This window comes from Crinia signifera, chromosome 4 (assembly GCF_055691185.1).
Source record: "Crinia signifera chromosome 4, ASM5569118v1, whole genome shotgun sequence".
NCBI lineage: Eukaryota > Metazoa > Chordata > Amphibia > Anura > Myobatrachidae > Crinia > Crinia signifera.
In genome coordinates this window covers 160,156,871-160,170,038 of record NC_139220.1, presented here as the reverse complement: position 1 = coordinate 160,170,038, position 13,168 = coordinate 160,156,871, and the positions used below count along the sequence as shown (strand labels likewise).

General features: G+C 44.3%; 1 protein-coding gene across 4 annotated transcripts in view; it reads right to left on the bottom strand.

Annotated features, from left to right (window-relative positions):
• Positions 1 to 13,168, bottom strand: part of PLXNB2 (plexin B2) — a 199,550-nt gene that overhangs the window by 66,326 nt on the left and 120,056 nt on the right. For all 4 annotated transcript variants that reach the window (XM_083182863.1, XM_083182865.1, XM_083182864.1 and 1 more), the window contains 2 exons: positions 11,768 to 12,899; positions 8,342 to 8,536 (listed from right to left, as the gene is read on the bottom strand). In XM_083182863.1, coding sequence (XP_083038989.1) covers positions 8,342 to 8,536; positions 11,768 to 12,886 — 1,314 coding nt within the window. In that variant the 5' untranslated portion in view covers positions 12,887 to 12,899. The remainder of the gene's footprint in view (positions 1 to 8,341; positions 8,537 to 11,767; positions 12,900 to 13,168) is intronic.

Here is a 13,168-nt window from a genome sequence, read left to right as displayed (position 1 = left end):
GTATTTTGGGAGGGCCTCCCGTTGTTGAAAGAGAAAACGTTCGTGCTCTGAGACTTGGTTGACTAGGGCACTCCAATGTTGAACACTAGGAGCGGACACGGCACACCAGTTACGTGCTACAATTGTCTTAGCCAGCGTAATTAGACATAATATATATTTATATATAGCAGGGGAGCATGTCTCATCCAAGTCCAGCGCAAATATACACAGGGGGGGTGTGAATGGAGGGAGAGAGGGCACCGTCAAGCGAATGCTATTCCACACTTTTTCCCAGAAGTCAAGCACCCTAGGGCAAACCCACAGCATGTGCCAAAAGTTGGCGTTCTCTGCACCGCACCTGGGGCAGTTTGAGTTGTCCCTAAGCCCAGCTCTATATAGTAGTGATGGGGTACGGTAGGACCTATGTAAAATGTAGAATGAGATCTGTTGAAATCTCACACATGGAGTCGAGGCTTTGACTGTTTCAAGTATTTGTGTCCATTGCTCGTCGGTAATAGGACCCAGATCCTCCTCCCAACCTCCCTTCAATTTATCTAATGTTTCGAGGTTCGCCCAGGAGTTTAGAACCGCATATATTGTTGAGACCCTTTTACGTTGCCCTAATCCCATTAGCATTTGTTTAACCGGTGAGTTAGACATAACTGGCGTGTTGCCATGAAACTGAGTCTGTACCGCGTGCCTTAGCTGAAAATACCTGAAGAAGGCTCTATTCGAGACATGGAATTCCGTACATAATTGTTGAAGGGATTTAAGGGTGCCCTCCACAAATATCTGTTGTATAGAAATTACTCCCGCCCTCCGCCATATATTGTCATCGGAGATGGTAAGGAGCTCATTGAATGTAGCGTTGTCCCAGAGAGGTGCTTCACAATCTATGTCTCTCCAGTCAAACATGACGTGGGCCTGTTTCCACACTAGCCTACATTGTCTAAATAATGGAGGAAGTCCCCTTATTGAACCATCTGCCAATAGGAAATGCAGCGGGAGACGACCTACCCCCAAAAGTTCATCGCACATATTAGGGAAAGTGGAGCCTCCTATTCCCCTAATCCACTCCGAAATGTGAACCAGCTGGGATGCCAAATAATACAAGCGGAGATTTGGAAGGCCTAGCCCACCCTCAGCACGGGTTCTAGTAAGAGTTTTGAAAGCCACCCTTGGTGCCCTATTCCCCCAGATAAAAGAAATAATCAAACTATTAATTTTAGTAAAGATTTTTTTTGGCACATATACAGGAGCATGCTGGAGGGCATACAGGTATTTGGGCTGGATAGACATTTTAAGTAGGTTAATTCGACCGGTCACAGACAGGGGAAGTTTTTTCCAGACATGTATTTTATTTTGAAAAATGCTCGTAATTGGGATTATATTATGGAGTACATAGTCTTTACTAACAGGGGTTATCCAGATGCCTAGGTATTTAAAGCGGGTAGTCCACTGTAGGGGGGAGCTGATCGGTGGGTGCTCCGGTACTTTACCTGAGAGTGGGAAAATGTTGGATTTATCCCAGTTGATTAATAGACCGGAGAACACTCCGAAAGTATTGACTGTATCAAGTAGAGCCGCAAGGGAGGGGCCAGCATCATCCAGAAACAAAAGCATATCATCTGCATATAATGCTACAACATCTGGATGCCCCCCTACCCATATCCCCCTAATCGCAGAGTTATTCCTAATTAGGCAAGCCAGTGGCTCTATTGCAAGAGCAAACAGGGTCGGGGAGAGCGGGCAGCCCTGCCTAGTCCCCCTTCCCAGCTCAAACCCGTCAGACAGACCACCATTAACAGATAACCGAGCTTTGGGCTCAAAATAGAGCAGGTTTACCCAACTTATAAAGTTGGGGCCAAATGCAAACCTACGCATGACCTCCCACAGATATGACCACTCAACCGAGTCAAAGGCCTTGGCGGCGTCCAAGGACACCACCACTGCCCCCGACCCGGCCACGTCACCTCTCTGCAGATGACAGAAGAGTCTGCGCAAGTTCTGCGTGGTCGATTTATTAGGCATAAAACCAGTCTGGTCACTGTGAATGATCGATGAAATAACAGTGTTGAGCCGAAGGGCGAGAATCTTTGCCAGTATTTTAATATCTGAGGTGAGAAGAGATATAGGGCGATATGATTCCGGGGCTGTGGGGTCCTTGCCCGGCTTAAGGATAACTATAATTGTTGCCTCTCTCATAGAGGGGGGGAGAGCTCCCTTCTCAAATAGGGCATTATATAATTTCAGCAGATAGGGAATAAAATGTTCTCTATATTTTTTATACACTTCAATAGGAATGCCGTCTCCCCCTGGTGCCTTCCTGTTAGGGAAGGACGCCAATGCAGTCTCAATCTCAGTATGGGAGATCGGGGCCTCCAGGGCCGCAACCGAGGAGGATGACAACTGGGGCAAAGAAAGTTTATCTAAATAGCCGCTTAATTGTTCCAAGCTATAATTGGCTTTGGTGGCATATAATTTTTCATAATATGTTTTAAATTCCTGTGCTATCTCTGGGGTGGAGTATAGAAGTTCGCCATTGCTGTTTTTGACACACTGAATGGTGCCCGCTCCTCTCTCATCCTTGCTAAGGTACGCCAAGTAGCTGCCTCCCACCTCCGCCTGGGCATACATAGAGTGTTGATTGAATAATAATTTACGCTTGGCCTTATCTCGCAAATAGGTGGCCCATTGTCTTCTCGAAGTATCCCAAAGTATGCGGTCGGCCGGGGTCCTTGAGATGATGTATCCCTCCTCCCTAGACTTGCATTCTGCCTCCAATCTAAGCTCTTCCCGCCTGCTAGTTTTCTTAATATTGGCTATTTTTTTTATAAAAGTCCCTCTCATGTATGCCTTAAAGGCGTCATGCTTTACCGTTGGGTCATTGTATGATTCATTGCAAGTCTCGAAAGTCTGCCAGTCATCTGTCAAACCCCTGTCATCCTTCAGTAGTGTCAACCAAAAGGGATTGAGCTTCCAGCTACCATATGGGGAGGTCCCTTGATTCTCTAAAACCACCATCAATGGTGAGTGGTCGGAAATACCCCTTTGCAGGTAGATAACCTCCAGGATTTTTGGAGATAGGTCAGGGGATATGAGAGCGAGGTCAATTCTGGATAGGGCATTAACACTAGCCGAATGGCACGAGAAGTGGCGCGCCAGGGGATTCCGCACTCTCCATATATCTATAAGGCCCAACTCGTCTATTAGTCTAGCAAACGGGGTAGGCTGAGTCTGAGGCAAGATGGTAGGGGGCGTGAGTTCGTTCCATTTATCAAGTTGTTTATCTAAATAGTTGTTGAAGTCTCCCAAACATATCACTGGAGTGCCAGGGGACAGAGAAACAAATGCCATAGCTATTTTCATTACCTCATTGTTGTAGGGGGGCGGTATGTACACCGCAAGGATATTTAATAGCTTGCGGTTAACATAGGCTCTTAAGAAAACGTACCTACCATACTGATCAATTTGACTGTGAACCAGTTGAAAGTTAACGGTTTTTCTAATTAAAACAGAGACCCCTCTAGCATTATTCGAGAAGGTTGAGTGATACATAAAGCCCACCCACGGTTTCTTCAGTGCTAAAGTTTTGCTACCTGTGATGTGTGTTTCTGAAATACAGGCAATATCCACTTTGTGACTTTTAAGCTGATTAAAGACCAAGGCCCGCTTGATACGGTGATTCATCCCCCTTACATTCCAGCTAAGCAACCTCAAGCCGTCTCCTTGACCAGCCATGGACCTAGTTGCAAGAGATTATTATATGCAGTTGCTATACCAAGAAACGGCCCCCAGTCCCGACCCAGCAAAAAGATTTTCCGCCCCTCCGCCCCCCCACCCAAGCCCAGACCACACCCCCCCCCTGTCATCAGTATGTTCACATAGCTACTCGCAACACATAGATAGAAACCAAGACACAATAAACCTATTATATAAAACAAACCCTCAAACCCCCCTCCCTGCATATCTACCCAACTAGATATACCTATTCCCTTAAACCAACCTAACAAACACTAAAGTTGCACAAGAAAAGAAATTGTGCACTAACAGATGGAACCCAAGAGGTTATAGGAAACAGTTATTCCTACAAGCTATTTACCTGCATGGGCTCCGCTAGACAATATGTACTGGTATCGTTGGATACCCTAAGCGCGTATCCCCGCCCACCATATAACATATAACCATTATGTTTATTTGTAAAGACCCTCCTCTCTACTGCGACATGTTAACTAGTAATCATACTGTCCAACATTACCACCACAGCAGAACAGGGTTACGTGTCAGCTACATCAGACAGAGATCCAAGAATTCAGTCCCGTGTTCTAGGAATGCGTTCCAGCCATGCCTCAGCCTCTCTGGCTGTATTAAAGAAGTGAGTAGTGTCCGCATGCACCACACGGAGGCGAGCCGGAAATATCATGGAGTACTGGATCTGTCTTTCTCTCAGACGCTTCTTGATGTTAATGAACAGGGATCTTGATTTCTGCACCTCAACTGCAAAGTCTGGGTAGACCGATACAGTGTGATTTTCAAATTTTAGTGGGCCTTGTGTCCTGGCCAGGCGTAGCAAGGCGTCCCGATCCTTGTAGTTGAGAAAGCGGGCAATAAATGTACGGGCCGGGGAGCCCGGTGGCGGAGCTCTAGAAGGTAAACGGTGGGCCCGTTCAACCGAGAACTGTGGGGTGAAGTCTTCACGTCTAAAAAGCTTGAGCAGCCAGGATTCTAGGAACTGTTCCGGAGCAGGTCCCTCGGCCCTCTCGGGAAGACCCACCAGACGCACGTTATTACGTCTAAGACGGCCCTCCATATCAGACAATTTGGCCTTTACAGTGTCCACTTGTGCCGCCAGTTCTGCAACCGTGGTTTTAAGGGGGGTGGCAATGTCTTCCAAGTCTGATATTCTGTGTTCCGTCTCACCAACCCTCTCACGAAGTTTCTGCATATCGTGCCTTATCAGGGTGATATCTGACTGGACTTGCCCTATTTTATCTGTGACCCTGTGCTCAGACGCTGCTATCGCCTCAAGGATTTGTTGGGTGGATTGGGCTGGGGGTGCCACGGACGCCGAGCCTGTGTCTCCATCAGGTGGGGACGGGGAGTCCTCAGGTTGCGGCGGGGTGGTGGACTGTGAGCCCCTGGCATATTTTTCAAGCCTAGAAGCTGCCGAGGCCTGTCCTGTTTTGCCCATGTTTAGCGAGTAGGGTAAAACTGAGCTGTGCTGGCTCTTCACCTCTCTGTACTTGATAACCCTCCCCGGTCTGAAGCTGATTTATGCAGTGGTGTAACTTGTGTGGGCAGTGTTGGCAGTCAGACTTCACAGCAGCTGGGGTATTGGAAGGGTGCAAGACGGATCCTTCACTATAGTTAAAGTTACAGTGCAGACTGTGTCTTGATAAACAGAGGGGTGTACAACAGGGGGCAGATCGGTGCAATGCTGTAGTGGTAGAAGGCGTTTGGTGTTGATCAGGTGAGGGCCTCTGCAGCTATGCTTATGTCTGATACCAGTTACAGACTGCCTTGAGTAAGTACAGCTTCTCAGGGTATCAGGAGATGGCGTCTGTATTGATCCTCTGAGGTCTCCCCTCCTCCAATTACTCCCAGGTTGCTCAAGTGGTATGTGGCATATAAAGGGGGAGCCTCTTCTGGTACCCTCAGTTCTTTACCCACTATCACACCCCTGGTTTTATCTCACCGGCTGTCTGGCTTCCGAGTCTCCGTGGGGGGGGGGGGGGGGTTTCCCCTCCTCAACAGCCCCACGCCGCGCGTGCGGTCTGGTGATGGCGTCCGTACAGCGCGGCTAGCGTGGTCTCACCTCAGCCGCTTGAGTCTCTGCTGGTGCCGCCTGGGGCCCGGCCAGTCCTTCAATCACCGCCCGGAGGCTAGAAGTAGCGTTCCGGGTGAGTCACACCGCGGGGTAATCGCCGCAGGCAGCTGGATCGTCTGCACGCCTGGATCCAAGATGGCGCCGGGACCGGGGAGACGCCGCCGCGCCCGGCCTGGATGTCTCATGCCGGGATATCTGTGCAGCGCTGGACTGTACCGGAGGGCTGGTAAGTATCTGGAGGGTCTCAGAGAGCTGTACAGGGGGGGAAGGCAGCGCCCAGGATCTCCAAAGCAGGATTTTTATCTAAGATTCTAGCGGAGCTCACAGAGCCAGCGTCCGCTCACATGCCGGTCCAAGCCACGCCCCCCGATATGCCATTGTGACGACATTCATGTTCCCCAATTGTTAAAAGATTGGTAAGGCAGCATATGTTTACAGTTTACTGCAGACACCAATTAAATACTTTAAACTGCATTTGAACCTTGTCGGCAAAATAAATATTCTGTATCTAACAGAAGCCCAGGAAGACCAAATGCTGGGAAGGATTTCTCATCGTAACTGAGATTTTAAGATATGGGGGAGGGTGAATTTACTAGATGGGAATTCAATTTCACCGGGGATGTTGCTATGGGCAACCAATCAGAATCTACTTCTTATTTTTTTATCACCTTCCAGAAGATAATGTAGTGTCTGATTGATTGCTCACAGCAACATTCCATGTGAATTTCCCCTGGGGAGTCTACATAATATGAGCTTGCACTAAGCCAGAAGATACCAGCTTCCACAAAAGGAAGGACAGCCACTATCCTTGTTCATTGTAGGACAGCTATCACTGATCTTCGTGAAAACACCCTGTCAGCAGCCAGGAGAGCCCAAAATAAAATTAGATTAAAAAGCAAATATTAGAAGGCAATAATGTCCCTCACTGATTGAAACATGCAAAAAATGCATCTTCTATCTCCTTGAACACACAACCATGCATCCAACAGTACTTGTATGTATGACTCACAAATGCAAACTACCAAGTGATCGCAATTTAATCCTGAGTCAGGGAGTGCTCTATTGGCCTCTACTAACTCCAGCCTCAGTTAAAATTACTGTACAAAAGGATAAAAACGTATAGTCCACGATAGGTGCAGCATTGGGAGTGGTAATGATATACAGTAGGTCAAGGATAGCAATGCAATGCGGGCAACTACCATAGGAGGCCTCCAATTAATGAGATCTCATCATTTAGATACTAGCGGGTCTGTTAATTGTGTGAAACCCGGAACCTACACTCCTATACTTCAAGAAAATCTTATATTTGAGGGGAGGAAGATAATTAAAGCCATTGTTTATCAAATAGGTGAAAGCATGACTTGTCAGGAACTAAAGGAAACTGTGCTCAGAATGTTTAGTACACGATTTACAGCCTGTTTCAAAATATCAATGTTCACTCTTCCAAAGGAATCCTCCACCATCTCACTATCCTGACCGATGGTGCCTTGGGCAGGAATTGAACTGATGACATCAGAGCTGTGAAACTGCAATGCTAATTGCTATACCATTCATGCTGGTAGGTAAAATCTTAATTGACATTGTACTGCCAGCATTAGCTTTGAAAATTGTCCCTTTATTTGACATAACTGAAAAGAGGAAGTAGAAGGAATTATAATTGTTACCAGTATATAAAATGTAATCACTTCTTTGAGGGTCATAGAGAGAGAGAGAGAGAGAGAGAGAGGAGATCAAGTTTGTGTAGAAATCCTGCTTAGCCTCTAGACCAGGCATGTCCAAACTATGGCCCTCCAGCTGTTGTGAAACTACAAGTCCCATCATCCCTTGCCACAGTTTTGCTATTCAAGAAGGATAAAACTATTGCAGGGCATGCTGGGATGTGTTGTTTAACAACAGTTGGAGGGCAACAGTTTGGACATGCCTGCTCTAGACACTATAGTATCCAGTGTCTCTGAATTGTACTCCAAAAATGCCAGTCATCCAGAAGTATTTGTCTACATGGCCACCACAGACCTGTAAATTACATATTCAGTTGAGTATCAGATACCGGACTTGGGGGGCGTGGGGTCAGACAATATGGTTAATTGTGTCATGTGGCTTGTAGGGAGGAGAAAATCCTAATTTATTTCTATAACATAAGCACCAGTAATAATGGTTACCAAACAGACCCTTTAAACATAATTGTGCCATAATGTTAAAGTGGCGGAATATTCCACTGGGTTACAAGCCTGATTTTGTACTCCAATACCTTTGCAGGGGCCTGATTTATTAATGTACCCTGGCACTAGGGCACTATGGAAAAGTGGTCAAAGGAAAAGGATCACCACCACTCAGGATAAGGGAGACTGAAAACGTTTAACTACAATTTTTAGAATGTGGTATTATTCCCATACCTATATTTGAAGTGTATGAGCCCGAAGTCCTAAGGGAGAAAATTGGCTAAATAAATTGTTATCATTATTAATAAATATGTCCCACACGTTTATAATTTTTAAGAGATAAAATAATCATCAAAGCTGAAGAAATCGTACTTACTTTTACCAATTTTCCTTCCGCTGTACCAAGAAACGCAATGGTGTGCTCATTCTCTACAGACACTGCTACAGCTGTATAGGGGTTAACCACCCGCGTGAGCACAGCTACTGCATTCACACCATTTTTGCTCTGCAGTGGGTAAGGCAAGTGTTCTGATCCACAAAGATATTTCAGGGACTCATTGACATTGGGAGTCTGGTTAAAAAAAAAAAAAAAAAAAACAAGCTCATTATATGCCTGTGTCATTGTGATTCTGCTTCATATTTTAGTGTACGATTTAAGGACTGCACTGATTAGGTACAAATGCACTTATAAAAAACTGATATGGTTCTTTGGTTGCATAGTATTGGAAACAATAAAAATAAGCAGTTACTATGGCCTTTTTATGTGTGTATGACACCACAAACTTGATTTATAAATATGAAGATGCAATAGTTAGGGTGTACTTTGACCGTGATCTGCACATGCAATCAAATAAAGTAGTTTACAATCAAACTAAACAAAAAAAACTAGAGCAAAACTAGACATACTACTAAGGCTAATGTGTTAAATAGAGCTAAACTGAAGAATGTAATGCCCATTTTGAAGCTTGCACAAAGAATAGCTGGCAATCACAGGTGATGTGAATCACCACCAACCTCTCCTCTCTTTACTTTACAGACTTAGTGCCCTTCTTATTCCATATACAGTTCCCAGTAACCCACATTCCAAGCATTCATAGCATTTCCATTCTATTGACCAACGGACCAGTTTTTCTTACTCTAAAGTCAAGAATTTTAAATTCCTGCTTTGAAGCCTGTTCTAACACGCTAAACAGTGCAGTCACATCAGAGAACCGAATTTAAGGATAATTAATAGAAGAAAACAGCTTTACCCAGTGGAAGCCTTGTCAGCTGGGAATGTCCTCTATGAATTTGACTGCCAGAGGAAGATCTGGGAAAGTGATTGGCTGGCAAGCATAGTGCTGATCCTAGAAGACTGCAGGGCTAGTCTCTCTTAGCTAGATCTGTCTAATTATCAGGACTGCTTTGTGATTTGCACATTCTGTTTTACCAGGCCAGATGTTCATACAATGTGCTAAATTGTCCGGGAATATTAAATTTATATGACATATGTGTCTTTAGTGATTGCTTTGTACTTTTCTAAACAGATCGCCTCAACAATTTTAATGTCACAGCTCACATACAGTAGCTATCGCTCTATAGGAAATGAGTTCATGCCATTAACTACTTAGGCAGTGTTTCTTAAGGAGTGTACACACGGAGCGATCCTGCTAGATTTTGACTACATAGTTAAAATTGCTTAGAAGGTTAGTAAAGATCTCTGTCAAGGTTAGACAAATCTCCCTATAATATTGCTTAAAAAAGAGTTGCCAGGCAAGAATATTTTGACTAGATTGTTGGCTGTCTAGTCAAAATCGCTGCTATTCACCGCTGAGGGAGATATTCACTAGGCGATCTGCAATGAATACCAACCAAGTATGTTAATTCGAGTATAGTCAAAATCGGCCATAGACAAAATAGTTCAGTCAAAATCGCTGTTGTATCTACTCAAATCGCTTAGTCAAAATCGCTTAAAGTTGCTCACTAGAAAAAAATCGCTCCTTGTGTACACCCCTTAAGTCATGGGGGAGATGTATTAAGCCTTAAAAAGAGATAAACGCTGGGGTGATAAAGAGATAAACATCCAGCCAATCACCTCCTAACTGACGTTTTTCAAACACAGCCTGTAATTTGTCAGTTAGGAGGTGATTGGCTGGAAGTTTATCTCTCATTGGGGCAGATGTATGAACCAGTGTTAAGTGCAGAAATGCACTTAACGCTGGTTAACTGGGGGGGGATTATGATTTCCCTAATGTATTACTAGCGCACCTAACGTTCGCTAGTGACAGCCCGCTGAGTTACGCTTGGCGGGGCTGTCCCCTGCAATCCCCCCCTGCGGCTGGGGGATGTATTAACAGCCGCTTCGCCAGCTCAGGTCTAGCGTTGTCCTATCCCCCACTGTGGGGACAATGCTAGCTCTGCTTCTGGCTTGGGCTGCGCTGGAGATCTCGCGATTTTAGCAAGATCTTGCGCATACCCAGAAAGCCAGCCGGGGGGGGGGGGGGGGGCGGAGCCGCAAGTGCGCATGCGCAGGACATGGGGGGAGCCGATAAGGAGAGCCATTAATGCTGGGCGTAACGGCTCTCCTTATCGGTTTGGGGAGGGGGGTTAATACATCTGCCTATAACGTGTGCCCGGTTCTCCACCTTATGCTGGAGAAGCGGGACTCGTTATTTAAAAAACATTATAGGCAGATTGATACATCTGCCCCTTTATCACCCTTGCATTTATCTCGTTAAGGCTTAATACATCTGCCCCATTGTTAGAAGATATCTTGATATGTGCATAGTCACTAGATCTATACCTGTAATGGTACACTGTATAACTTTAAGTAATGTTAAAGCACCTAAACAATGTAGACAGGCATCAGGTAAAAATAAACATACTTTGCAAAATAGGAAAATTAAGGATATACAAAATCAAAAGTTCAATCTGTACTTTTCAGCTGAGCAAATGTGGAGCTGGAGCTTGTAAAATGGTTGGATAATGACCGCAAACACAAGAAGATTGGGCAGTATTCAATGCCGTCAGCTGCGGGGACCCAGGGCAAGCTCCGTTGCCACTGGGCGCACGAGCGTCTTGTGCGCATGCCCCTAGCGGGAGACGGCCCCTGGCGGGGGCTGCCTATACGAATCGCCAGCCCCGGCAAGGAAGACAGCGGCTCCATCTTTATGTACAAGGTGATAATCCACCAGCCAATTAATTGACAGTTAGAAGCTGATTGGCTGGAGCATTATCACCTTGCACATAACGTTCTTTATACCACTTCTCCAAGCTTCATACATTTACTCCTCAGTTTGATTTATAACTGTATCCAATTGTAAAGCACAACAAATTTTGCTGAGCTATAAAAGAAACGGTTAATAAATATTCAGAAAACATATGAAAGCTATAATTAGAGATTTCCTGCTATCAAACAATTGTATACAACCAAAAAAATTTATTTTTATGATTTGTCTCTGTCACTATGTGGTCTAATAGTGTTATTTTTGATACTACATAACTGTGTAAAGCTGAATACACACTAGAGGAAGTTTTAAACTATTTGGCTGATTCCAATGGTTTGGAACAACAAACCATTTAAACCTTCCAGGGTGTATGCACATATCAGCGTAAATGCAGGAGGACTGAGGACATTGCTAGGGAAGGCTATGATGCTGTGTTCAGCATGGTCTGCGCCAGGGCTCCATCACTTCCGACATCAGCATTTGCCGATGCCGGCTCCCCTGCAGGGTACACACAGGGTCAGCTTCATTATAAGATCTGTGCATTCAAACACAGAAACATTAATAAATATAGATGTATATGTTAAGAGATACATTACCTGTTTTGATACACAACCTATTTTATCACCAAATGGCTTGGAAAAAATTGGTTCTCCATCTTTATTTAATAGTTCTGTAGTGCTAGTGTAACATTCTTCCCTATTTTCTTCAAATTTCTTGTTAATACTCTCCATAGAATACATGCAAAGAGCAGATTTCTCCTGATTATTTATGAAAGTGCTGAAAACTCCAAAGAGAACTTTACTGTCACTGGAAACCCCCATCGTCCTTGCTAACTCTTGTCCTGGATGGGCAAGGAATGCAGAAGTGCAGATGTTGTAGGGAACGTCATTCTGGTCTTTACATCCAAGATCCATCTCCACATAGGAAAAATAGTATAAATCCTTAATACACAATCGGGTGATGAGGGTCCGATTTCTTTTTGAGGTTTTGTCTATGCGACTAGAGACAAAGTAAACACGTTCTGTATCCTCAAACACTGTGACAAACTGCTGGAGATTGACAGATGAATAGCCGTACTTAAAGGTTGCAGAATCTGAAATGGTTTCAAAGGGTCCCCTGTCATCATTTACATTGAGTATTCTGGTACTAATAATTATTCCATTGTCATACTGACTTGTACCTTTCCCAACAAATAGAGCCTGTGTGACGTTGGGCATGTTGATTGATTTGGGCATATTGGCTATCAGACCTACAGTTTCGACTTGCTCGTCATTGCTGGCAACAAAAGACTTCTCTCCCTTGGTATCATCATAAAATAGCTCCTTTGAAATGTTGTTCATACCCCTCAAAGAGCAGATTCCTTTAAATAGGCTTCCACATACGATTACTCTATTATTTTGCTCATCGAGCAGAAGCAGTTTATTATAATTGTGTGTTAAGTCTGCATCTGTACATTGGCCAATAATAGTGGTCTCAATAGGTGGTGTACATTTCTTATGATCAAGTCTTGGTCCAGTGGTAAAATTGACAAGTAATTCAAGGTCACCAGCAAGCTGGTATAGGCGGTCAATTGCTCCGATGTAGACATTGCCCGTGACATGGTTAACAGTTAGATGGTTTAATTCTGTGTCACTCAAAAAAGATCGAAATTGTTCTGCTTTTGACACTTGTGTAACAGAAATCAAAATGCATGCAAGCTGAATCCATATGGCCATTTCTGGATGAAGCCTAGAAAAAGAAAAAAAAGAAAATGATCACTACCGCATTTTTAAAAACAGACACACACATACACACACACAAACTTTAATGCCAAAGATGAGCATTCCTCATCTAGCTTACTAGATTACATTATAAAATATTAAGAAAAAAATATAGTACATTCCAATTCAACTGACAACAATTTAATGGCAGCCAGGAGGTATTATTTGAACATAATTACTTTTTCCGTTCTCTTATTTTTCAATCTTCCCTCTCTATCTGTTATTCTCACCCTAATC